The sequence below is a fragment of the Podarcis raffonei genome, chromosome 6, assembly GCF_027172205.1.
Source record: "Podarcis raffonei isolate rPodRaf1 chromosome 6, rPodRaf1.pri, whole genome shotgun sequence".
Classification (NCBI taxonomy): Eukaryota; Metazoa; Chordata; class Lepidosauria; order Squamata; family Lacertidae; genus Podarcis; species Podarcis raffonei.
The window spans coordinates 5,801,243-5,826,429 of record NC_070607.1 but is presented as its reverse complement, the minus strand read 5'-3'; the positions used below and the strand labels follow the sequence as shown (position 1 = coordinate 5,826,429).

Below are 25,187 nucleotides of genomic sequence, written 5' to 3'. Positions count from 1 at the left end.
TCTTGGATACCTTCGCCCCATTACGCTACACATTCAGGGCATTTCTAGGAAAACCAAACAGTATCTCGTAATTCTGAATAGGGCAAAGGTCCTATTATAAAATACGGATGGTAAAGTAATTACTCTGACTAGGTACTGCCAAAGGAGCCCAATTGTAATTCTAACAGGAGACGTTATGAGCTCAGGTTTCTGGTTCCCTCAAAAAAGTAGCTGGATTAGGGTAAGCATTTTTATATATATATAAAAGGAATGTAGAGAGCAACAGCAGCATTCTGCAGTGTCTTTAATCCAGGGTGGCCCCTCAAGGTTTATCAAAGGAGAGGGGGCCAATGTTGTATCAACATTTAAAAACAGACATTACAGCTTTTGGACACATGCTGGCAAATTTGTGCTACAGCCCAAACTACTCAAGTGAGTGCCAGGTTAGATACCCATGCTACACTACCAGGGTGATGACAGCCAGTCTGAGTGTGCGTGCAAGTGAGAGTAAGTGAGTGAGTGAGTGAGTGGGAGTGAGAGAGATTGATCCAGTGGCAAGTCAGCTCAACCGCCATGGAAGAAGCTGTGAAGGACCGGATGTGTGGATAGTAAAATATGTGAGAAGGACGACAAAAAAAGGGATGTGTTTCTTACACTGGATAGGTTTTTTTGCAACTCTTACTACAGCAGCAAAATGCACTGTGGAAGTTATGCCCGGTGGGCGAATGCACCACTTCCAGCAGCTCCACAGACCTTCCCCCAAAATAAATCCCCTCTCGCTTGGGAAGATCAGTCCACTTCCGTTCCAATGGAGCCTCTGAACCTTTCTCTCACAATCCCAGAAGGTCAAACCATGCAGTAGTGCAGAAAAGGATCCCACCCCACCCCCTCTCCAATAATTCTGGTCATCTGAACAACATTGTGGAGATCAGCAGGCTCTTCCCAAAACCAAGGCCCTGTTCTTGGTTCTCCTACCTTCTGGAAGGGGAATCGGAGAATAAGCTCCCCATTTTCTGGCTAGGGCAAGTTCTTGACATTCTGCCCTCCTCACTCAGCTGCAAACCGTCTGACCCCCACCCCCACCCCCCAAGTGAAGCTTGGCTTCCCCCTCCCCATCTGCCCCATGTACTGAGATGAACCTGTAAACATGAGAGCTCAGTGATTTGAGGTACTTCACATAAAACTCACTCAAGTATCAGTCTTTCCTTTCCAAAGTATCAAGGTAGGGGAAAAACACCAGAAGGTAGTCATCCTGACCCTTCTCCCTCCACTCGGTGTAGACTTCTTTCCTCCTAACTGGGCGATTATAAACAGTAGCTACCTCTGGACAACATCACTGATTTCTTGAACACAAGACAATAAGTTATTAAGTACAGGGTTTGCTCCGGGCACGCTAGCAGCTGCTGAGGACACCTGCAGCTCCTGCAGGCTGAGTTCCAGTTTGCTCACAGCTTCCCGGAAGGCAAACTTGTTGCGCGTTTGCGGGATGCAGTCCACGTAGCCTGAGCAGTAATCCAACAGCTGGTGCCCTGTGTCCACTAAGTGGCTGTTTGTGGTGGGCTCGGCAATGGCACTCGAGAGGAGGTCCGCGCACTCCAGCAGAGCCTCTTTGCTGATTTTGTCGGCGGAGATTCTCTCAGCTGTCTGTTTGGTCTTTCTCAGTGCTACTTTGGCTCCCGCTGTACCATTGGCCATTTTGGCAGGTGAGGTGGAAGACAACGACAGAGGCACGTGAGGTGGGGGCATTACAGGCCTTCCGGCTTTTCCACCGGCAGGTGCCGCCGCCGCCACTACCTTTTTGCTGCCCTCGCTGGCTTCCTGCCCAGGCTGTACCAACGCCCCGTTATTCAACTCCTCTGTCACATCTGAGCAAGTGGGTGGCTGGTTTAGGAGCCTGGTGACTGGGGGTGGAGGTGGAGCGCACTTTGGTTTTATCCGCCTGGGCCTGTCGCTGGAAGCCGTGCCCTGGTGCTCAGATAAGAGCTTGAAGCGATTCCCCTGAGAGTCTGTGCCAATCAGCTGCACGTCTGCTGGCGTATGCTTCAGAGTGGGTGAGATGAGAACGGGCACTTTGTGGTTGTGGGTGACAGGAAGGACTGCCGCAGCCTTGGGTGGAGAAGGCCAGCCTGACTTCTCCTCGCCTTCGAGGGACCCTTGCCGCGTCCCACTGTTCTTCTCTTTGCTCTTCAGGCTCGCTGTGGCTGTTGGCCCCTGAGTGTCCTTTTCAGAAACAGCCGCATCCGCAGAAGGGGTCCTGAGGGGAACAGCCGTGGCACCTCTGGGCAGAAGTTTGGCTTTTGGTCTGTCTCTGGTCAGAGTGGGAACCTCTTCGCACCTTTTAGAGAGCAGGTCGCTGGACTTGCTAGTGTTCTCCTCGGGCTGAGAGGAGGTGGAGACTGTCCTTTCCAGCTGGACTTTGGACCTGTGGCAGTTTCGGGGAAGGGTCATGGCCATTCTCTCCTGCTCAGGGAGACCCGAGGACATGGAAGATGTCGAGTTGGACCGGGGGAAAGGCTTTGAGGCTTCCTCCCCACCGGTGGGCCTCCCGGCTCTTAAACCCAGGGTCTTTTTAATCAGCCGTGGCGTGAAGAAGCCTGTGATGCCGGACCACCCGCTGCCGGTACTTGTGCCCCCACCGCTGCTCATGCTGCCGCCACCGCCGTCATCCCCATAGAAGTTCCGCTGCGTGAAGCCCCCAACATAGCACTTAGACGAGCAAAGGTTTCCATCCTGCTGGGAGGGGGTAAAAGAAAACCCATCGATGTGCTGCAGAGGACCAACGGCTGAAAGGTTACCCGTCAGCTCATACTTCTTGTGAGGCTGGTTCTCCATCTCGCGGAAAGAGCTGCTGCGCTTTGGAGGTGTAGGGGCGTTTTTCTTCTTCATGAAGGAGCTAAAGAAGCCCCCCTTTCTGTCTCGGGTGAAGGTGGTCTCCCTGGTGTCTTCCAACAGGCCACTGGGCGACTTGTCTCTCTGCTTGCGAGGTAGTGCTGGGGATCCGCTGGTCTGCTGTGTGCTTCTGATAAAACCTAAAGAAAAGGAGAGAGAGAAGACACTTTCCACCAGGCTGCCAGGCATTTATGAAGGTTGGGATTCTGACTGTACAAAGTTATGCAATGTACTATATCGCCCATGTGTGGGCTTATTGTAAATAGTTGCTTACTAGCCGCAACTAGACATGATTGGGCTCTCCTAGAATTTTAAAAAACATATATATTAACAGCTGCAGCCCCCTGAAATAAATCACAGTGCAAGAGGAGGATTTTTAGGGGGCCCCCCCAAAGCTACTTTCCCAATTAAAATCCTGCCTGCAAGCTATTTGTCCTTCAGGAGAGAAAAGTTTACAGGTGTCGTTCAGCGTCGACTGAACGTTCACCCATTTTGTTTGCTCTGGTATGGATTATTTGGGGGGGGAGGGGCGGGGGGGGGGACACAGCTATGAAGCTGGCTCAAACCAGCCACTCCTGTAGAAAGCTACAAATCTGTTTCCTTCTTCCACAAAGGCAAAAGAAAGAACTGATTCTGAGAAGAAGGGCAAAGTCCCTCCAGCCCAGGGCTAGACCTTTCTTCGAGACACTGCCCTACAAGAGCCCAAGTCTGAATATTAGAGAAATCCCTTATGAAGTCACAGCACTCAAAGCTTTTTGCTTACCAAGCATACCTGGTGCAGAGCTGGAAGCAGAATGCTCTACAACCTCCTGAGCTCCTTCGATGTTCTCTTTGTTTTCAGCCTGTTTTTTCAAGGTCCTGGTCTTGGAAGGAAGCATGGGCAAACGAGGCAAATATGGAACTATGGATGAAGAAGATGCTGTCCTCCCAAGCTCTTCTGCCACTTCTGTAAGAAACGTCAGGGGAATAGTTGGAACAGAGAGCAGCAAAGGAAGAGGAAAGCAGACCTGGGTGCTAACGAGAGGCACTGGACAAGGGAAAAAGAAACATCACTGAGAGATTCTAGGAAGAGACTGAATTCAAGTATAGAGAGGGGTCAGTTCTAAGGGTCTCAAAATGCCACAACAGCAACATAGACTGTTGCAGGAAACAAGAGGTAAGCTTTCACCAAGAAGCAAACAGTGCCTAGTACTCAAGTTTTCTATCTTGCCTGGTACACAGAAATCAGAGGAGAGAATGAACAGAGGATGGAAGCAGCAGTGGAAAAAAGGGTGGACTACTCTCGGTCGCCCTGTGCAACGCAGGGAAGGTAAGAAGAGATATGAATATTCCCTCTGGCTTGATGCACATTCTGTCACAGAAAAGAAAACCTGCATCACCCCAGAGATACGTGCACAGGACCCAGAAGTGTGGGAAGAAGCAGTACAAGTAACCTCAAGCTTCCTTCCAGTGTTGCTTCTGGGTTTTCTACAAAACCATGGCCAGCTCACCCAGAGTGGTGGCCCAGGCCTGCTGGGACTCTTTTGCCCGAACTCAGTGCATGCTCTGCAGGGGAAAACTGAGGAGCTACTCAATGAATGGCAGTATTCAACTCAATTTTTGTGCTAGCACAAGGATCAGCACTAATGCAAGGGGATTCCCCCCTTCCCCTGTGTGCGCACTGTGCACATGAGGCTTGGGGCTAGGGGGATGGAGAGGTTTGCAGAAGCACAAAATAGAGGTGTAGTACCAGTGGAAACTGCATTTCCTCCTGCAGAGTTCCCTGCACATACCTTTCTTTTCCTCCATCCATGTGTAATAGCAATCTGAGCAGGTTCAATTATAGCTCCCTGCTTATGACTCATCTTAAGCAAAACTAAATACAATAGGAGATCTTATCACATGTCACATCCATTTGGGATCTTAAAGTGGAGCGTTCACAGCTTCTGGCTACATGTTTAAACACATCTCTGCAAACATGAATACTAGAATTTTAGATAGAAAAGCTAGGTTGAAGCCACCAGGAAATTGAATTTTTCAGGAAGTCAAGATACACAAGAAACAGAAAAGGGCTTATTTGTGGCACAACACTTCCTTTCACCGACTTCCAACCCCAAGATTTTTTACTTTGGCCCAGCAGATTTAATCATAAACCGTGATTTTGTGTTAAAAGAATGAGTTGCTGTGTGTGTGTGCTTTCCTCTTCCTTATGTATGAAGGATGAAGTTTTAAAATTTTCCATTTCTGGCTGTGAATAAACGTGCTGTCTCCACATTACAGGCAACTGGCTTATTTGAATCATAGCTAGTTCTATCAAACCAGCATCAGGACTGTAACTTAATATTCTGGTTTATGAACTAAGCAGTTTAAATAAACCAGTGTTTCCCATATTCAGCTGTTTACAGGATAATGATTTGTTCACAAATGTGAGATGTTTTAAAGCTTCTCCCCTCACGCACACAGAGGTGTGATCCTGAGGCTTACAGCTGCCCATCTTCACAATGCCACAACTTAAGAATCCATTCTCCAGTAAAAATCCAGGGGTCAATTTGAAGAAACGCCCCCATAAGTTCTCAACTGCTAGAAAGGTGAAGGGGAACATCGTGTGTTTTAGAAGTAAATATTTATAGAAAGTTGAAAGATAAGGAAAAAGGATTCTCACCTTCATTGATGCTAGAATCATGGAACATGGTTTCAAAGGCTTGATGAGTCTCAGCAAATGAAGGCCTGTCTAGGGGATTCCATTTCCAGCCTAAAGCACAATAGAAGCAGAAAAAAGCTCTATGTCTTGGCAACATGGCAAGCAAAGCAGAAGGAAAAACTTCTAAATTCCTCCTCCTGGCCATATCCCAAGGTTTACTATGCTGCAATAAATTATGGTTTAGCATGACATGCAAATGAAGCCATGTTCTATAATATAGGATTTTACGATCCTATGTTTGGTGACTTCTGCAAGCACTAAACCTATGAATCCTAATCCATTATTGGTATTATGAAAACTGGATTGTATTTGTTAAAAAGTGACGAACCACCCTGAATTCAACATCTCTTGGCAATGGAAGAATATTTGATCAAAACAGGCTCCAACCTCCCTATTACCTGCTTGACTTAACGTCTTAATTATATCGGCATCAAACAGCCTTTCCATTTGCTTCTGAAATGTTGTCTCCTGCATGGTAAGTAATACCAGGCATAATACTGCACCATACTGGACACAGTAAGGTAAAGGGACCCCTGACCATTAGGTCCAGTCGCGGACAACTCTGGGGTTGCGGAGCTCATCTCGCTTTATTGGCCGAGGGAGCCGGCGTACAGCTTCCGAGCCATATGGCCAGCATGACTAAGCTGCTTCTGAACCAGAGCAGCGCACGGAAACGCCGTTTACCTTCCCGCCAGAGTGGTACCTATTTATCTACTTGCACTTTGACATGATTTCGAACTGCTAGGTTGGCAGGAGCTGGGGCAGAGCAATGGGAGCTCACCCCGTCGTGGGGATTCGAACCGCCGACCTTCCGATCGGCAAGCCCTAGGCTCTCTGGTTTAACCCACAGCGCCAACTGTGTCCCTGGACACAGTACTGTACGCCTAAAAGGCAAGTTACTGGTGCCTCGGAATTTAGAGCAGTCGCCAGAGTCTTGGTGTTCTGCAAGTTGAAAAATATACAGAGTTCTGCAGGCTTGGTTACAAAGAAATTTCATTTGTTGTTTGTGTTTAATTTTATGAGAGTTGAAAAGAATATTGAGGAATGCCTGGTGGTTTTTTTGGCAATTCCTCACATCTTACTACAGTCCTTGCTGCGAAGGGGCTCCCAATTCTCCAGAGACGCTTTTTGGAGGGCTCAGGAAGTTGCAGTGAGGAGAAGGAGGGCTCTCCACTTCTATGGCCTTTTACGCAAGCAACTTTGGATCCAAACCCCATGGTTTTTGTCAGAACTGTTTTTTCCAAGAGTTTTCCCCTGTGTCACCATGATTCAAATAAATTAATGGAAATCCTCTAGATTCTATTTCATACAACACTGATGCTGTTGTATTACATGACATGGAGTCTCCACAAACCCCTAAGCGGAAGTTTGTGTCAATGGACCCGTCTTTTGCTTCTGTTGATTTTTTACATCAGATGTCAGCTGGAAACGATTCTCTTGCATTTTGGACAAGAGACTGGTTGCATGCTAAAAGACTTACTCCCAGCTCTATATGCAACCTGTCTGTTATGGCAAGTCGGCAGGACTGCCTGTCCTCCTGCATGTTCTCATGATGTCTCCAATCTACGTTTTGTTACTAAAGGTAAAGACGAGAACGCAATACTCACATGCTCTCATGAGTTCGTAGACTTTTGGGGGGCAACCTTCAGGTTGTTCCATCCGGTAGCCTTTCTCCAGCAGATCATAAACCTGAGAGAGGTCAATGCCAGGGTAAGGTGACATTCCATAGGTGGCAATCTCCCACAACAAGACTCCAAAGGCTGCAAGTTAAACAAAGTCATTTTTAACCTGATATTCCTTTCATTTCATAGAATCACAGAATTGTAGAGTTGGATGGGACCCTGAGGGTCATCTAGTCCAACCCTCTGCAATGCAGGAATCTCAACTAAAGCATCCATGACATATGGCCACCCAACCTCTGCTTAAATACCTCCAAGGAAGGACAGTTCATGACCATTAACCAGTGTTTCCTAAACTGTGGCGGAAAGCAGGTTCTTTAGAACTACTACTTATAAAGTAGAGGGAAATTGCACGCCGAGCAAAGTTTGTAGGATTTGGGGCTGTTGTTCTTTGATGTGGCAATCTAAATTAATCAGAGTACAGTCATACCTCGGGTTATGCTCCGCTGCGACCCGGAAGTAACAGAACACATTACTTCCAGGTTTCGCCCCTCGCGCAGACGGTCAAAATGACGTCACACGCATGCACAGAAGCGGCTAATCGCGACCCGCACACACGAGGGTTGTGTTCACTTCAGGCCGCAAACGGGGCTCCGGAACAGATCCCATTCACATCCAGAGCTACCACTGTAGGTTCTTAAGCCTCAAATTCAGGTTATATTGCAGGGACAGCCACAAAGTAATTTTAACTACCCACCGGCAGACAGATTTTAATCAAAATGTGGTAGAAAGGTTTCCCACCCATAACAAAAATTATGTTTATGATTTTTAAGAGATAAGAGGCACTTCAATGTTACAATGTTCTTTGTGACAGCCCCAGCTACCCCACTGGCTTGTGCTCCATAAGCGAAAAGTTCTTACCTTTAGGTGGTGTCAACAGTTCTCTACAACCTGACTATGAGGTACCGTATTTTTTGCTCTATAAGACTCACTTTTTCCCTCCTAAAAAGTAAGGGGAAATGTGTGTGCGTCACAGAGCAAATGCAGGCTGCGCAGCTATCCCAGAAGCCAGAACAGCAAGAGGGATTGCTGCTTTCACTGCGCAGTGATCCCTCTTGCTGTTCTGGCTTCTGAGATTCAGAAGATTTTTTTTCTTGTTTTCCTCCTCCAAAAACTAGGTGCGTCTTGTGGTCTGGTGCGTCTTATAGAGCGAAAAATACGGTGGTCAGTTTCGGGCAAAATACATTTCTAGCTGTATTAGATTAGAGCTCATTCTAAGAATACCAGAGCAGCCCAGATTTAAATGTACACAGGGACTCCATGCATAAGAGCAATGTTCTCCCTTCTTACCCCAAACATCTGATTTGATTGAGAATGTGTTGTAGGCCAGACTCTCTGGGGCTGTCCATTTGATAGGAAATTTTGCTCCAGCATGAGCTGTGTAAGTGTCTCCCGTCATCAATCTGCTTAATCCAAAGTCAGCCACTTTCACCACGTGGTTTTCTCCAACCAGACAATTGCGAGCTGCTAGATCCCTGTGTAAACAAAGACACTGCAGAATGACGATCTCTGGTGCCATCAAGATTCACCCTAAACCTTCTGGCACAGAGAGGTGAATATGATTTTACAGCTCAAAACTGGTTGCCACTGGCTGCACAGGAACATATTTAGCCTTTGTGGTTTGAGAGCTCTGTTTACTAGCATGTGGAGCTTGATCAATGCTTCAGCGTTTGAAAGGTACAGCTTTGGTGCCTGGCATGCTTGTACTCTGTTCGCCTCCATGTTTTATAACACCCAGGGATGCATCGCTAACATATTCACTGTGGTCTCTCAAGCAATCAAAATGAAGACAAGGATGCTGTGCAAATTGCGTGCTATAAATTTGCATAGTTTATTTTGAGTGCAGAATCCACAGCTGGGGACAGGTGGTAAAGAATGTGAGCTGTGCAAAGTCTGTATTTCTGCCTCATTATTTCGCTTCTTTAGAGCAGAGGTCTGAAGCACAGTAACGAAGTTGTACTCTTTGCAACAAGGCCAAAGCTTCTGCCAAGATAACTGGCACTCCCTCCTTTGACATGGAACACTTTTAATTAAGTACACCGCAAGCATGAAAATGGGCTACAGTAAATCAACTTCTGGTTGCTATTAAACAGCCAGTGACAGTCTCCACTGCGCGCAGTAAATCTTACTATACTATCATGCTGAGCAATCATCTTATGTGAACCTTTGGTCTAAAGAGGCTTAGTTTCCAAATTCATGCCTCTTGAACATGCCAAACAAGGCAGCAATTTGGATGACAGACGACAGTAGAAGAATGTACCCCAAAACAAAGGCCCTTTCAGAATACAAACTGTAGTCGCTATTCTCTGAGGGACTCATGAAATTCTTAAAACATCAAAGCAAGAACAGATGAGATACAGCTATTGGACAAAAGCATATGCAAATCAATCCATAGGGGAGGCAAAACATGCTGGAAGGGTCATCCTGCACTGAAACACAACAAGAAAATATGAGTTCTACATGCTACCTAAGTAGAGTAAATTTCCTTGATTTTACTCTAGAGTAAACACCAGGATTTACATTTCCATGCAAGGACTTAAGTGATGAGAGATACAGGAGTGGAGAAAATGGGGACGTGGAGAATTCTTTTTTTGGGGGGGTAAGATCACAGGAGACACTAAGCTGCGTAGGTAACAAATTATTCACCGCTGCTGCCCAAAGTTTTCTCCTAACCTGTCTGAGGCTTCAAATATTTAATCGAGATATTTAACATTTTAAACTTTTTTTCTCAGAGGAAACTTGCTATGTTTCCCCTCACGTGAAAGCTAGAAGCTCAGGATTGTTTAGAAAACCTGAAATATATTAAGCTCTGGCTAGAGAGAATAGCTGGCACAAACCTATTCTGTTAAGGAGGCAATTGCCTCATGGGCAGAACTCGCAAGAGTTCTCCTTAAAAGCATATAATCAGATCTTATCCAAGTTCCTCATGGAAGGTCACCCAGACCCACTCTCTCACCCTCCTTTTACAGAAGTCAAGACATTCTGCTAACCTGTGGATGAAGTTTTTCTTCTCCAGGTATTCCATGGCAGAGGATATCTGGGTAGCCATATACAGCAGGACAACAGCAGTTACTTCCTCCCGATTGCACTCCCGCAAGTAATCCAGCAGGTTCCCATACGGCATGTATTCTGTCACTATATAAAACGGGGGTTCCAGAGTACACACACCTGGCAGGAGGATGGTAGAGTCTGGTAAGGTTTATCTCTTACTGTAGGTACAATCTTCTAACGCGACTGAAGCAGAGAGTCCCCAAAATGCTGGAACAGCAGGTAGTATTAAGATAAGGTGTGTGGGGTGTGTGTGGTTATGTTCAAGTTTCCAAGGTAAGCACTGATTTTCCTATTTCCACAGTGTCATAGGGAAGGATTTCCACACAATAGGATTTGGATAAACAGAACAAGGAAATAATCAGCCAAGGAAATAAAAAGAAACATGGTTAAAGTGGCACTAAGCTTGACAGAGGAAGCAAACATGGACGATTTTTCCAGAATTAAAAGCTTCCTCACTCAGGGAATGGATATTATGCTGATGGCTATTCCTATGCAGTGACTATGGAGTGCCTCTGGTTCAGAATTGGGACTGCAGTAAAGCGGAAAACAAACAAATAGACAAACAGGCTTTGTCCTTCCTTCCTTCCTTCCTTCCTTCCACTGCAGGAATGTCCTGCCATTTTCATCCACAAAGAAGTCGCCACAACTGGTTGCAACAAGGTCACATCTAGCATGATCCACTAAATCCCACAGACACATTAAGATGCAACTTCTCTATTGCTAATGAAATAAAAATGATATCCAGCTCAAAAACTAACTAAACTTTATCACAGCAGCTAAGGACCTAGATGAAGATAAAAACCATTTGAAGTGGGGACACAGTGAGCTCATTCCTGTGCAGTAAGCTAGTATGCAGAACCAGATATCGCATTCACCCTAACAGTGAAAACTCTGAAACTGAGCTGGAGAGGAAGGGATTCAATAAAGACATAGGCCAGTGACAGAGAACATGTCCCAAGTTCAATGCTCATCATCTCACACTACATGGAGCACTGGGGAGATTTACTGAAGTCAGAAGAGACAATACTGGGCTAGGTGAAGTACGTATCTGACAATTTTCATTGTTCGAAGAACTTCAGTTGCCCATATTGCCACCACCTGGTATCTATTTAGTTTGACACTTCACCCTGCAAGAAACTATACACAACTGCAAGGTCTTAGGATGGATGATCACTGGTTGTCTGAGAACATTAATACATCACTATAACCTTGCCCCAGTTCTCCTTATATAAAGTGGGAACAATCGTGGTCTCTCCAGTTGTTCTATGGTAAACAAGACTATAAAGTACTTAGCACAACTATACAAGCCATTAAAAAATTCAGCTCTAGAATGGATCATTGTGTCTCAGTGGAGACAAAATTCCTTGGCCCAGAAGTGGAATGTGACATACAAGCCCTACCACACAAGCATCTGTTTCATAAGGGGTGCAGTACTGATCGTTGAAGTTCTTTGCATTCCCAGCATTTCTGCATTTTGCCTTACTATGGCAATGTAAATCACAAGAACTGTGAGAAATATCAACATACAAAACAGGAAGTGTAGAACTTAATGGATCAGAACATGCGAAGAATTCAGATTATGTAACAGCAGTCACTTGACTATGCAAAAACCAAAACTAAACAACAATAAAGTGGGGGCAAGGGACCGTCAAGCTCCCAATCCTATTTCACTTGCGCCTTTTCAATGTGGATTCTGCTTCCTCTGAAACAGCCTAACAGTAATTCTGAAAATTGCCTAACATAAAAAAATTGCCATACCACTCACTCAAAATGTGTAGAGCTTTGCACTACAAATGCTACAAAGCATTTCACTCATTCCAGAAAAGAAAATAAGGCACAGGATTTTTTTCTAGTGCCCTTCCAGGTTTCCAATTTTTCCACTGGAAACATTTAAATGTTCATAGAATCATAGAGTTGGAAGAGACCACAAGGGCCATCGAGTCCAACCCCCTGCCAAGCAGGAAACACCATCAGAGCACTCCTGACATATGGTTGTCAAGCCTCAGGAAGTAAAAAAAAGGGGGGGCCAGGTTGCTCCATTCTCCCCCTACCCCACACATCTCTGGGAGGCTATTAGCTCACACAAAATACAACTACAATGTTTGGACCCATGTGTGTTTTGCTTTAGGTGCATAGCCAGAATGGCAATATTATTTCCAGCGTACAGAAGTCCAGAGACAGGGTAGTTATACCCAATGGGTAGGGCGGGTACAATCTTACAAAATGTAGGTTTTACACACTCAGAGCTTTGTTCAAAATTGCCAAAGTAAACATAATTTGGAAGGCACACTCCAACTGTTCTTGAAGGGCAGGTTTGTTTAGCACAACAGTATTACTGCGAATGAATTAAAACGGAAAGCAAAACACATTACTGTAGTGCATTTACCTAATAACTGCACCAAATTTGGATGTTTGATTTCCTTCATAACAGAAGCTTCTTTCAAGAATTCCTCCACTTCCATTGTATCTTCCTGAAAGTGAAAACAACTGCAATTAATTTAAATAGAAATTATGGAATAGACTTCAATGGCATCTGCCAAAAAGGGGAACACAACTGTAGAAGACTAAGCCACAATTAAAAGGGAATGCAACTTAAAAGGAATAATTCAAGTTACTGAAAATGTTTGCTAACTTGTCACACAAAGCTCTGAGGTAGGAATAGTAATGTAGGTATTTGTACAAAACATCACAAAACAAATTAAAAAGAACTTACAGACTCAAAAATACAACAATTCAATCTAAAAACCAGCAGTAAAACAGAAAGCAAACCCCAACCAAAAATATTAATCTGATTAAATTATACCTGAAAGCCTAGACCAGCCTGAAATTAATCCGCTAAAAGCAGGTGTAAACAGCTAATATCTTACAGTTTGTTTAACTAGGAAGCAAGTATATTTCCCATGGAAGGGAGTTTCATGATAGCACCACCACTGAGAAGGCCCTGTCTCGTACCCACCAACTGTGAGTCCCGGGGCCTCTATAGGTGATCTCATGTGGGTGCAGGCAGACCTGCAAATAACACCATCTCTCTATTTATTTAATATACTGCATGATGCAGGCGGGTATGGGGTGTTAGGAGATGGGCAGTACCTCTGGAGGGGAACACGTAGGGAAGTTTATGCACCTTTGGTCCCCACCCTGCATTCAGCTCAACTGTGGCTCCAAGAAGCTTTCAGCATGCAACAAGGGGCCACACCCCAGGAACAGCTTTGACTTGTCAGCTAAACCAGATAAGGGTAGCCCATGTGTCCCAAACCCTCGGTGGGTTAGGGACTTCACCTAACAGGCTCTGCCAGATTGAGTGAATGAGATCAAGAGTGGGTCCAGCAGTCAAAAGGGTGGTTTCTGCAGAGGTGATGGGCCGATGGTGCTCGTCAACCTGGGAAGGTAGCCCATCTAGGAGAAGGAAAACTCTGAGCCTAAACATCCGCCGTCTTGCAAGGTATCTCTGGGGGAAGAAAAGGCTAAGGACCCTACACAAATCCGGAGTGGTCTCTCTAAGCAGTTGGATGGCGCCTTGTGTGTCTTCTTCTGGCACCTCCTGCAACCAAGCTGGTGCCAAATGTATCGATCTGATTTCCTTTGGACCACATCAGTGAGGCTGAAAGGGGGTCTTGTCGTCTGGGCTGCCCGGGACCTCCAGGCACACTGCCCAGTCTTGTGCCTTGGGGAGGTCACTTCAGTGCGGCTAATGCAGAAAAAACAACACGGTTTGTTGAGCCAGTGTGGTGTAGTGGTTAAGAGCGGTAGTCACGTAATCTGGGGAACCGGGTTCGCGTCTCCGCTCCTCCACCTGCAGCTGCTGGGTGACCTTGGGCCAGTCACACTTCTTTGAAGTCTCTCAGCCCCACTCACCTCACAGAGTGTTTGTTGTGGGGGAGGAAGGGAAAGGAGAATGTTAGCCCCTTTGAGACTCCTTAAAGGGAGTGAAAGGCGGGATATCAAATCCAAACTCTTCTTCTTCTTCTTCACTCCTGGAGGGGCACTCCACTGTCTCTTGAGACAGACGGTTGCCAACAGCTGTTTAATGCCAAAATTGGCTTATAAGTGACTTACAAGTATAAAAACCGATCAAACGAGCGTTAAAATATAAATACAATTCCTTAGCAACATACCTTGAGTGTTTTCACAGCAACTGTGAGATTGTATTTCTTCCATACCCCAACATACACTTCTCCATACTGTCCTCCACCAAGTTTGTGCTTCATAGTGATATCAGTCCGTTCCATCTCCCACTTATCATGGATGGGGGAGACTCCATAGACTGTGGGCTTATTGCACTTTGGTGCTGGGTAGTGCAAGGTTGTCACCAGGCCATCAGCTACTGTCGAGTGATGGTGAACTAGCTCCGCCAGAGTATTGAAACGGCTTTCGGATGTCACATACACCTGTTAAAGAGGGAATGAAGAGCTGCTATGAACCGGACAAGAAGGAAGAAGATGTGAATGTCCAGAAAGGGGCTGGGGAGGAAAACTCGGGTTTCCCCAGAAGCGTGAAATAGAAAAATGGGAAGGTAAGAAACACAAAAATCCTCTTAAGACATATTTTCTCATTTAAGAATGATCAAAGAAATGTCCTTTAAAACAACGTTTTAATGTAAGATTGTTATAGTAACATCACTCCACTGCAAATCTCTCAGATACAAGATTCAAAGGCAGTTTGGTAAGCAATGGTGTCTGCTACTGTGTCTAGCTGGATTGCTAAAAAAAACAACACGCTGAGGATTTGACCCTGGAAAAGTACTTTTAAAAGTTGCAGCATAAAGAGCATCTTTTAAGTATTTGGTCCAAATATGCAATGTAAGAGTCTGCCAAATATATTGCTCCAGTAATACGGTGGGAAAGTCTTCAGAATCACATAGCCTCTGATGTCTTTGTACTCACTTGCTTCAGATTCCACTGTCTTCCACACCAAGTGAAAGAATGATGCAAAAATTGATAAAATCAAGCAGCAAACTAACATGTGAAAGACTAAAAAAAATCCTTCCATTTCCTAAGACCTATTTAGACTTTCTTAATAAGAATTACTGTTATTTATATGCCGCCATCGGACCGGGTTGCCAGAAGAGCCACGTTTTAGACATTTAAAAAAAATTGCCCAGGATTTTAACTGATTTTATATCTACAGCTTTTTGCATTTTTACTGTTGCTACAATAACTGCTTTTGTTTCTGATGTTTTTGATCTGTTTTATGGTTCTCTTTTGTAGGCTTTCTCGGAAATCTAGATTAATAAAATTATGCTTTTTAAAAAAATCTATTTTTAAAAATTTATTGCATTTATATACCATCTTTTTCTTCCGAGGAGCTCAAGGTGGTATACATTGTTCTACCCTCTATTGCATCCTCACAACAGCCATGTGAGGTAGGTTAGGCCCAAGGCCACTACCCAGTGAGCTTCGCTATGGCTTCTTGAGACAACATTATAGAAATAAATTAGAGTCATTCTACTATTATCAAGGCTATATTATTTCCTGGAATGGAGTGGGATATAAGCAAGTTCAACTGTGCTTATCCCAGCAAAGTAGCACAGGCCACATATGAAATTTGTTAACAAGGAGATCAACATTCAGCTTATCAGCCAACTACACTGTAATTTGTTAGTTACCTTTTAAGCAGGGGTGGCTAACACAGATATTGCTGTGTTAAAAACCCCATCATTCCTGACCATTGGCAATGTTGGCTGGGGCTAATGGGAGATGTGGTCCAAAAACAGTTGGAGGTAAAAAAGGTAAAGGGAAAGGATCCCTGGGTGGTTAAGTCCAGTCAAAGGCGACTATGGGGTTGCAGCGCTCATCTCACTTTCAAGCCGAGGGAGCCAGCGTTTGTCCACAGACACAACAATGGTTACCTCCATCTACACATTGCTTGAGCATCCTCCAGAGCAGGAGTGGGGAACTAGTAAGGTGTTTGGGCACAGACAGCATTCTGGATCATGTGGCCAGCAGGACTAAGCTGCTTCTGGTGCAAGAAGACACTGTGACAAGTGCCAGAGCGCATGGAAACACTGTTTACCTTCCCGCTGCAGCGGTACCTATTTATCTACTTGCATTGGTGTGCTTTCAAACTGCTAGGCTGGCAGAAGCTGGGACAGACCAACAGGAGCTCACCACCGTCATGCAGATTCGAACCGCCGAACCTCCGATCGGCAACCCCAAGAGGCTCAGTGGTTTAGACCACAGCGCCACCCATGTCCCTTGTGGAGCACTGGACCTGTCCAGTGGCCAGATCCTTATCTCCACACACACACACCCCTTCATGGGACAAGTATGACAGGTGTGCCACCCTCCTCTCCATCACCTGACACCACAATGACATCAGGTGACCAGCTTTTGCCCACATGGTTTAAAATGCCTAGGCAAAAAGAATGTGCTAAAATTTCGGGAGTGCTGCGCATGGATGAATGCAGGCACTGCTGATAAAGCCCCTTTCACCCAAGCCATGTCTGACGACATCATCTATAACGTTGGGTGTAGGGCAGGTGAGTTGGACTAGATGAAACAGCCTCACAAGCCCAATGGGGACGTGTGGTGGCCTATTCAGGCCTATGTGCTGAAGGTTTCCTACCTAACGCTGAGCTGTGGCTTAATACAGACATTCCGGGGACCCATGCATGGCGCCTGCTGTTCCTAGCATGGAGTAAGGGGGCAAGCAGAGACCCATCAACACAGTGCTTGCTGGGTAAGGTCTGGCATTATAGTGCAATGTATCTATGCAAATCTTTCGCTTAAAGCAACGGCAACTGGCTGTTTCCAGGTGTCTTTACTTCAAACAGCAACGAAGGCAGAACCTTTTTTATAAAAATAATGGGTTTCCCTTGAGGATTTACCTTGCCATCCGCGGTGGTATTGATCCTGTAGTGGTAAACACGGCCCTCGTACCTGAGTGAGATGGACAGTTGCCCCGGGCTGCTCTCACTTTCCCGAACTAGGAAGCTGCCATTAATGAGGCTGCTCAGCAGATACTCAGCTGCACTGCGTGACACTGGCCCATGATACCATGAATGCTTCTCCAGGCTGTTCACTGGGGTGATGTAGTTACTTGGAACCCACCCTTGACCATTCTTGGACCGTACTTCACTCCATTCACCGTTCTGGTTGTAGCCCAGTACACGTAGCTTCTCACCTAAAGCACAAGAGGAGAAAATTCCAAGTGGGTCAAGTGTGATTGATAGTATTTCATCTGCCCTGCCAAAAAATGAGGAATGACAGAACAAAGTACTCAAGAAAGGCCACCTGCTCAGGAAATAAACTGGAGTCTGTCCAGCACGGCTGTGGAAGGAGCAAAAAGATTATTAACAATTTCCTGTCTTCTCAGGGGACTGGGCACCTTAATCCTTTCTGTCCGATTTTTTTTTTTACCCTAAGAAACGTATCTGTCCTTGTGGTTTAAACATGTTTGAAGACCTCATACATATTTGTCCATTATATAACCGGTTGTGGGAACAGTATTCAGGACAAACTTTAGCAGATATTTGAAGAAGTATGTCCACAAGGCAGAAATTTGGGGATCACCAGTCTGGCACATGCGAAGGTCATCTGTGGTTCCTGCAGGCACAGCAATCCTCAAGTAATTTCTTTTTTTTTTTACATCATTTCTATACCACTTTACATTTCCATAAAAAACCCTACCTCTTTATATCCCCCCCAACCCCAACCCCCACTTCTAAGCATCAAATAAAACATTACAAAGTATGGAAGTTAAAAATTACAAATACAAATAAATACAAAAATAGGGAGTGTCAGCTTTTCTCCCTAGCTATTTTCCTGATATGGGATTCTGAATTTTTGCATGCAGCTATCGAAGGCACAGGAGCCTTGACTGGGAAAACCAGGTGGCAGCGTCACTCCCTTAGTTCTGTCTGGCACCACTGCTTTCTAGTTATGCTTCTAGTTATGCATTTGTTCTGGAAATGAGACAGTAGTGCAGAGCAGTTGCTGGAGCTGGGAGAGCTGGTGCTTTTGTACTCTGGTTAGTTTGCAAGGATGTTTAGGGTGGAAGGGAGAGGCAGGGCGGCTTCCCCACTCGCCTCTGATGTCTGCAGGCCACACGGAACTGGAAGCAGGCACCTACTTTGCCCATGGAGGGGCTTCTCTGAATTGTGCGTGGGGTTGTTCAAGTATGCTTTGTGTGTGTGTGTGTAATTGACAGGAATGCACTCGGCAGAGAGGGAGAGACAGATGCATGTGTGGTCCGTGGGGTGGGGGTGGGGAGGTATGTTTCTGTATGTGTGATCTGCAAGAGACAGGGAGAAAGGCACTTGGACAGAGAGGGAGATGTGTGAGAGAAAGGAGCATGTTTGTGTGTGGTTTGTAAGTGTGCAGTGCATGGGTCGGCAAACTAAGTCCCGGGGGCCAGATCTGGCCAAATCGCCTTTACAATCCGGCCCGCGGATGATCCGGGAATCAGCGTGTTTTTACATGAGTAGAATTTGCCCTTTTATTTAAAAGGCATCTCTGGGTTATTTGTGGGGCCTGCCCGGTGTTTTTACATGAGTAGAATGTGTGGTTTTATTTAAAATGCACCTCTGGGTTATTTGTGGGGCACAGGAATTTGTTCTTTTTTCTCCCCCCCGCAAAAAAATAGTCCGGCCCCCCACAAGGTCTGAGGGACAGTGGACTGGCCCCCTGCTGAAAAAGTTTGCTGACCCCTGGTGCAGTGCATGCGTGCAAGAAGTGTAGTGAAGCCACCTTGTATATTGTTCCTAGTGCTGCAGACTCTTCTCTCTTATTGGACAGCAACAGCAACATCTCAGTCTCCATAGGAGAACCACTGTACTGCTGCCCCAGAGTCAGAACAAGACCATACATCTTTGCAATGCATCCCCTCCCCAGAAGATGGTTTGGCTTACCTTTGGTGATGCTCAGCGTGTTGTCACCACTTGCTACAAAATCATAAAGTGCAACAAAAAGATTGGGGTCGCTCTCAGTGGTTCCTAAGAGGTTCTCCTTGGAGCTCCACCTGATGGCTTCATTCAGTGCCTGGGGTTCTGTGTCACAACCATAGGGGCGGTGCAGAGCCTCTGAGGAAAAAGAAAGAATATGCCTGTTTAGTATTCATATTTAAAATCCAATGACACACTGAATTTGGTCTTGAGCAGCAAATGGAAACAAATATTTTTAAGTGTAACTCAGCAACAATAGCAATGCAAGAGATTTTGGTGCTTGAAGCAAAAGAATGTAAAGGACACCTCCTCTGCTCACTAATATGAAGCATGACTTGGTAGGAAATTATCATGCACAAGCCCCAGGGAAATGGATAAGAGTTGGGGCCCATGGATCACATTTCTCTTGTTCTGCTGCTCTTAAAGGTAAAGGGACCCCTGACCATTAGGTCCAGTCCTGGCTGACGCTGGGGTTTTGGCGCTCATCTCGCTTTATTGGCCGAGGGAGCCGGCGTGCAGCTTCCGGGTCATGTGGCTGGCATGACTAAGCCACTTCTGGCGAACCAGAGCAGCACACGGAAACGGCGTTTACCCTCCCGCCGGAGTGGTACCTATTTATCTACTTGCACTTTGTGCTTTTGAACTGCTAGGTTGGCAGGAGCAGAGACCGATCAACGGGAGCTCACCCCGCCACGGGGATTCGAACCACCGCCCTTCTGATTGGCAAGCCCTAGGCTCTGTGGTTTAACCTACAGCGCCACCCGCATCCCTCTGCTGCTCTTAGTAGCACTTAAAATCCCCTGCCTGGGGCACTTGCCTTCTTTGCCAGCTGGATAAGTTGCCTTTGCCAAATAACAAAGCAGGCACCTAAGAGCTAACTGAGCAGCGCTTCAGGCAATTGGCAAAGTAGTCACAATCTTACCTATTACGTCTCCTGAGGTCACATGACCACGGGTCCAGGTAAGGCGGTAACAAAAGTGTCATTTACAGCATGCAGCCAAGCTGGTGCCAAATGTATTGCTCTGCTTTTATTTGGACCACAGCCCAGGACCTCCATAGATACTGCCCAGGCTTGCACCCCAGAGAGGTCACTTTACTGCTGCTAATGCAGCAACAACAACACAGTATGCAACAGTTACGAGTTACCAGTCTCTGTAGCCCCAGCAAGTGCTGTGATTCTCCTGCAGCTTGGCTTTGCTCCCAGAGGTGCACTCCATTGCCTTTAGAGACAAATGGATACCAACAGCAAGCATTTACAGCATACGGAAAGGGATTTAATTGAAACAGGTCAAGAAGAAATTGGGGAGGGGGAACCTATTTATATTTCAAGAAATACTCTCTGTGATTGTATACTTTAAAAGGCAATAATCTAAGCCAACGCATTGGTTGATGAGACCATAAACACAACCTCGGAACTGTTTCATTACTGATATGCCAAGCTTCCCAAATTTCTTGCTGGGCAAAGCAAGCTTCAGCTTTCTCTTTGCTTTAAGGCCTGAACCTTTTAAACCATCAAATCAAATTTCAAAAGGAAGTACAGCTTTGAACCAGATTAGACACAGACCCCCCCCCCTTTATAGCAACAGTTGATCTTTTGTCAATTTGAACGAAATAAAAATATTGCAAATCCTTTAAGTAGGGATCTGTCATACTGTACTGTATGCTAAAGCCCCATGTACATTGGTGGGGCTAAAATAATTAAAATAAAAATAAGTAAACAAGCAGCCCCATTTGATATACAGGTACATCATACCTCGGAAGTCAAATGGAATCCGTTCTAGAAGTCCGCTCGACTTCCAAAATGTTCAGAAACCAAAGTGTGGCTTCTGATTGGCTGTAGGAAGCTCCTGCAGCCAATTGGAAGCTGCAGAAGCCCAGTCGCATGTTCGGCTTCCAAAAATAATTCGCAAACTGGAACACTCACTTCCGGGTTTGTGGCGTTCAGGAGCCAAAACGTTCGAGAACTAAGCTGTTCAAAAACCAAGGTACGACTGTATGGCTAAATCAGGCACCACAGCAAAAACGTTCAACTGCCATGAAAACACTCTAAAGCAGAGATTTTCAACCTTTTTGAGTCCACAGCTTCCTTGACCAACTACATTCTTTCTGTGGCACCCCCATGGGGCCCAGGAGCCCAGTTATGTCACCCCTTGCCTGCAGAGCTGGCAGCCTCTCACCCTTTTTTGAACACCCTCCCCTGGGAAGTGTTCCCTTGGCCTCCACTCCCCTCTCCTTGGGAGTCCTCTGGGCAGCTGCTGCCACCACCCCTGGTCTCTGAGCTGCCTGCCACCCCAAAGAGAGGTGCTTCCTCAAACTGCCCCACAGGGGCCTGGGACTTGTCTGTCCATTCCCAACAGCAAGGGCTGACAGACTGGTCAGCTGGGCTCCCTCGCCTACTTGCTTGCTTACTCGGAGGCTGCCTCAACTCCTGGCAACCAGCACCCTCTGACCAGCCCCAGAGGCACCATTTGCCTGCACAGCTTGTGGCCAGGGCTGCTGCAACAAACAGCTGTGCAAGCCTTGGGAGGGAGAGATGCGAGAGGGCATCAGAGGCGGGAGGGAAGGAAAGAGGGACAGAGGCCAGTGTTGCCCCTGCCCATCATTCAAGGTACCCCAGGGTGCCACGGGACACTGGTTGAAAACCACTGCCCTCAAGTAAGAGCAGAACATGAAGGCAGACGCACTCAACCTAGGTCAGGCAGCTCATTTGCGAGTTGAACAAGACATTTGTTGAAGATGAACCTAATGGAAAGATTGCTCAGCAAACAACTGCTACACCCAAGGTTCCTCTGATGGTGGTAGAAGCAAGAAACAGTGAAGAGATGTGATGGGTGAAGGAAGGAAGCATCAGCACTGATGCAAAAGAGGCACAGAGCCAATCCCCATTCAGAGCTCCCAATATCAAGAACTAGCAAACCAGCACCGGCAAGCCTCTTATAGCCTAGTCATGTTCAGCTCTGCCATAGAAGAACACATGAAAGCAAGGTATAAAGCCCAAAAGGAAGCTGGGACAGCAGCATGCCACCTGCTGCTGCTTGTTTCAGAGTCTGAAGCAGCACTGCTCACAAAAAGCCATTTCTAATCCTATGCAGCACCACGATCAAGAATTTGAAGGAATAGAAGCGCTTAAAGCTACCATTTGAATGCATTCGTAAGAGCAGCATTCTTATAGCTGATTTTTAGGTATTACTTTCAGGAATGTTCATGCTATCCACAAATGAGGCGCTAAATCGCTCCCCTGCATTAATGATAATGTTAGCAAGAGGGCATGCACGCATTGCTTTCATCAGCTACGGTAAGGCAATGAAGAAATCCAACTCCCACAAAAGATTAGAGATAAAAACCAGCTGTCTGCTTACAACAGCGTATCACAGTGGGGGGAAATGCAATTCCCTCATCAGTTGCATCGCCAAGTTACATCCTTTTTTATTATGAACAGGCTGTGCTTTCCCAGTTTCCACATTCCTTATGCATCCTCCAATATGAGTCTCCAATTGGCTGGAGATTACTTCTCACCCTAACACAAACATCAAGCAAAAGCAGCCTGTTAGCACCCCCAAAGACGGGAATCTAAAAATCAAACCCCACACACTGTTGATTCCAAGAACCAGAGCAACTTAAGTCTCCAGTTCTTACGGAGGTGAAGTACAGTCATATGCAGTTACTGCTTTCCAAACATACCTCTCAAATCAGATAAAGTTGGTTTAGAAGCCTCCTCAGAAAAGGAACACAGTGGCTCAGCATTCTCTTTGCCAAAACTGCTTGAGTGAAGAAGAACTGTCCCCAGGATCATGTTGCTTCTTACCGAAAGCCAACACACAACTGCCTAGCACAAATCAGAATGCTTTTCCCCAGGACACGGCATGCTACACATGTGACTCCTACTAAAGAGGATAAGGGCCAACAGGAGAAAGCAGGACTGTTGGCGTGGGAGGCGACGCAAGTGAGCAAAGCATTCCTCTTTTCAGCAACTGGAAGCGTTAAGAAATGTGATGCTTTCCAACAGTTAGAAGGCAGGGAACAAACCGCAAATTGAAACGTGTCTGGAACCGACAGGCTGTAACAATGAAAGCTTATTCATTCTTGGATGACAGTTAAGATTGCTTGATGGGAAGGAATGTTCTCCACAGCATAGTTGAGCAATGCGTATTAACACACACTTTTTCCAACACGTGGACAACCACGTCAGCATGCTTGACAACTATCCTTGAAGAGCCAAGATTTAGCCTCAAGTTATATTCCTAGATCAATTCTGTTGCAAAAAAGTTTATTTACTGATGGCGATGAGTCCAAGCAAACAACCAGGTGATATTTTTTGTCTTTTGCAAAGGACAGACTCCTGGCCTCAGCTATAGCTATCCCATCCACTTGGCTTTCACAATGGATGCAAAGAATCTTATTTTACTGATAATGGGATTGACAGTCAACAGCGGGTGGTTAAGTACCCCTTAAATCTGGTGGTGAATGGAAGTGTCTCATTCAACTAGCAGAATAGGCAGAGGAATAAATCATTCATTGCAAAAGGGAATTATTTTCCACCTGCACACCAAACTCACTTTCTCCTCTACTTCCTGGCTCTTCTTCAGGCTCAAAAGAAAAAGCTAGTGCATTAATTATATCAGTGTCAGCAAAAGAGTTACTTTTATTAGCCAAGAGGTCTGGAAAGGATGCATTTCTGAGGTTCAGCTACCTCCATCCCAGATCAGCCAAGCAGATTTGTTTTTTCTTAATTACATCTCTGTATTAAAAAAATAATAATGTTAAGTGATGACAAGACTGGACATTGACTCTTGCCCATGCAAAATGGACAATGTGCAGAATCACAGTGGTAAGCTGTTGAAGACACTCAGACAGCAGGGGTAAGAACTGAACAGCTGACAGCAGCAGGAAGAAAGCCTCTTCTGTAACTTGGAGGAAAAAATGTGTGTGCTGTAAAAGCACCTGCCACTGTCAGGGTGAACCATGAAGAGTTAGTTAGTGGCTGTGCACATGAGCTCTTCCACCCTCCCCTACCATAACATGAAAACTCCCCAGAGTCACAGATGGAAAACACACTCCTTTATGTGAAACTGAGCATAACTAAGTCATTGCAGGGGGTTGGACTAGACGACCCTTGGGATTCCTTCCAAATCTATGATTCTATGATGTCCATTCTTTATACCAATATTCAGAAGACAGAAAGGTTTCTCAAGGAAAGATAAAACCATGGTTTTGTGGCACAAGCGTAAGCGAGCGTGGGGACCAACACAACCCTGTCCTCCTCTGATGCAGTTTCTACATTACTTGAACTCATAAACTGTGGTTAGCACTAGTGTTAAGTATGTTTTGTTCGAAATAAGCCCGCTTTAGACAACAGAACAAACTATGGTTAAGTGGAAGCTTCCAAACTCTTCCTTCTGGCCACACTGGGGGAGAAACATACAAACCCGGGACTTACCTAGGCTAATTCACATCATGCTAAACTAAAGGTGGAGAATCTCTGGCCTGCGGGCCAATCTTGACCTGTCGGGGGTTCACTTCGGCCTTAGAGGTCATTTCCCCTAAACTACGCCCACCCACTCATCAGATGTGTCACGTGTGTTGATGGGTGGAAGAACAGGGTTAAATTCTGCATATAACTCTTACTCTGTTGTTGTATATAATGTACTTCATCTTCTCCGTAAGTACCAAGGACTTAAATTATTCTGTTTTTTAAGATTAACACTTTTGAGAAGCACTTTAAGGCAACCTCCACATACACATTTGCAAATCTCCCTGTGCTCACAAGAATTTAAAAGGGGACGAGGGGAGACTTGCAAAGTTGTGCACTTAGACAGGTGGTCCGCTCAGTTTTAGCCCAATATCAAAACATAGAGGCAGTCTCCATTTCTAGGCAGGATCACTGGGCCTATCACAAAACTGATAGAATTGTGCTTAGAACACCCACCAGTCAATTACCTTTTAGTTTCCAAGTTCAACTCAACCTTTCCCCCCTTCTGTTTGAACAAAGTATATGCTTAAAGAAAATTGCATGAATGGATTCAGGGTT

At 45.7% G+C, this 25,187-nt stretch overlaps 1 protein-coding gene across 6 annotated transcripts in view; it reads right to left on the bottom strand.

Annotated features, from left to right (window-relative positions):
• Positions 1-266: 266 nt before the first annotated feature.
• Positions 267-25,187, bottom strand: part of ABL2 (ABL proto-oncogene 2, non-receptor tyrosine kinase) — a 50,825-nt gene continuing 25,904 nt past the window's right edge. Inside the window, exons 1-11 of one of the 6 annotated variants that reach the window (XM_053391270.1) lie at positions 22,841-22,967; positions 19,127-19,297; positions 17,105-17,400; positions 14,394-14,666; positions 12,665-12,749; positions 10,218-10,395; positions 8,518-8,702; positions 7,156-7,308; positions 5,510-5,599; positions 3,632-3,895; positions 267-3,008 (exon numbers count right to left, since the gene is read on the bottom strand). In XM_053391270.1, the coding sequence (XP_053247245.1) occupies positions 1,297-3,008; positions 3,632-3,895; positions 5,510-5,599; positions 7,156-7,308; positions 8,518-8,702; positions 10,218-10,395; positions 12,665-12,749; positions 14,394-14,666; positions 17,105-17,400; positions 19,127-19,297; positions 22,841-22,952 (3,519 nt within the window). In that variant the 5' untranslated portion in view covers positions 22,953-22,967 and the 3' untranslated portion in view covers positions 267-1,296. Of the gene's footprint in view, positions 3,009-3,631; positions 3,896-5,509; positions 5,600-7,155; positions 7,309-8,517; positions 8,703-10,217; positions 10,396-12,664; positions 12,750-14,393; positions 14,667-17,104; positions 17,401-19,126; positions 19,298-22,840; positions 22,968-25,187 lie in introns of those variants that run through there. The other 5 variants (XM_053391271.1, XM_053391265.1, XM_053391266.1 and 2 more) reach the window with 5 other exon arrangements.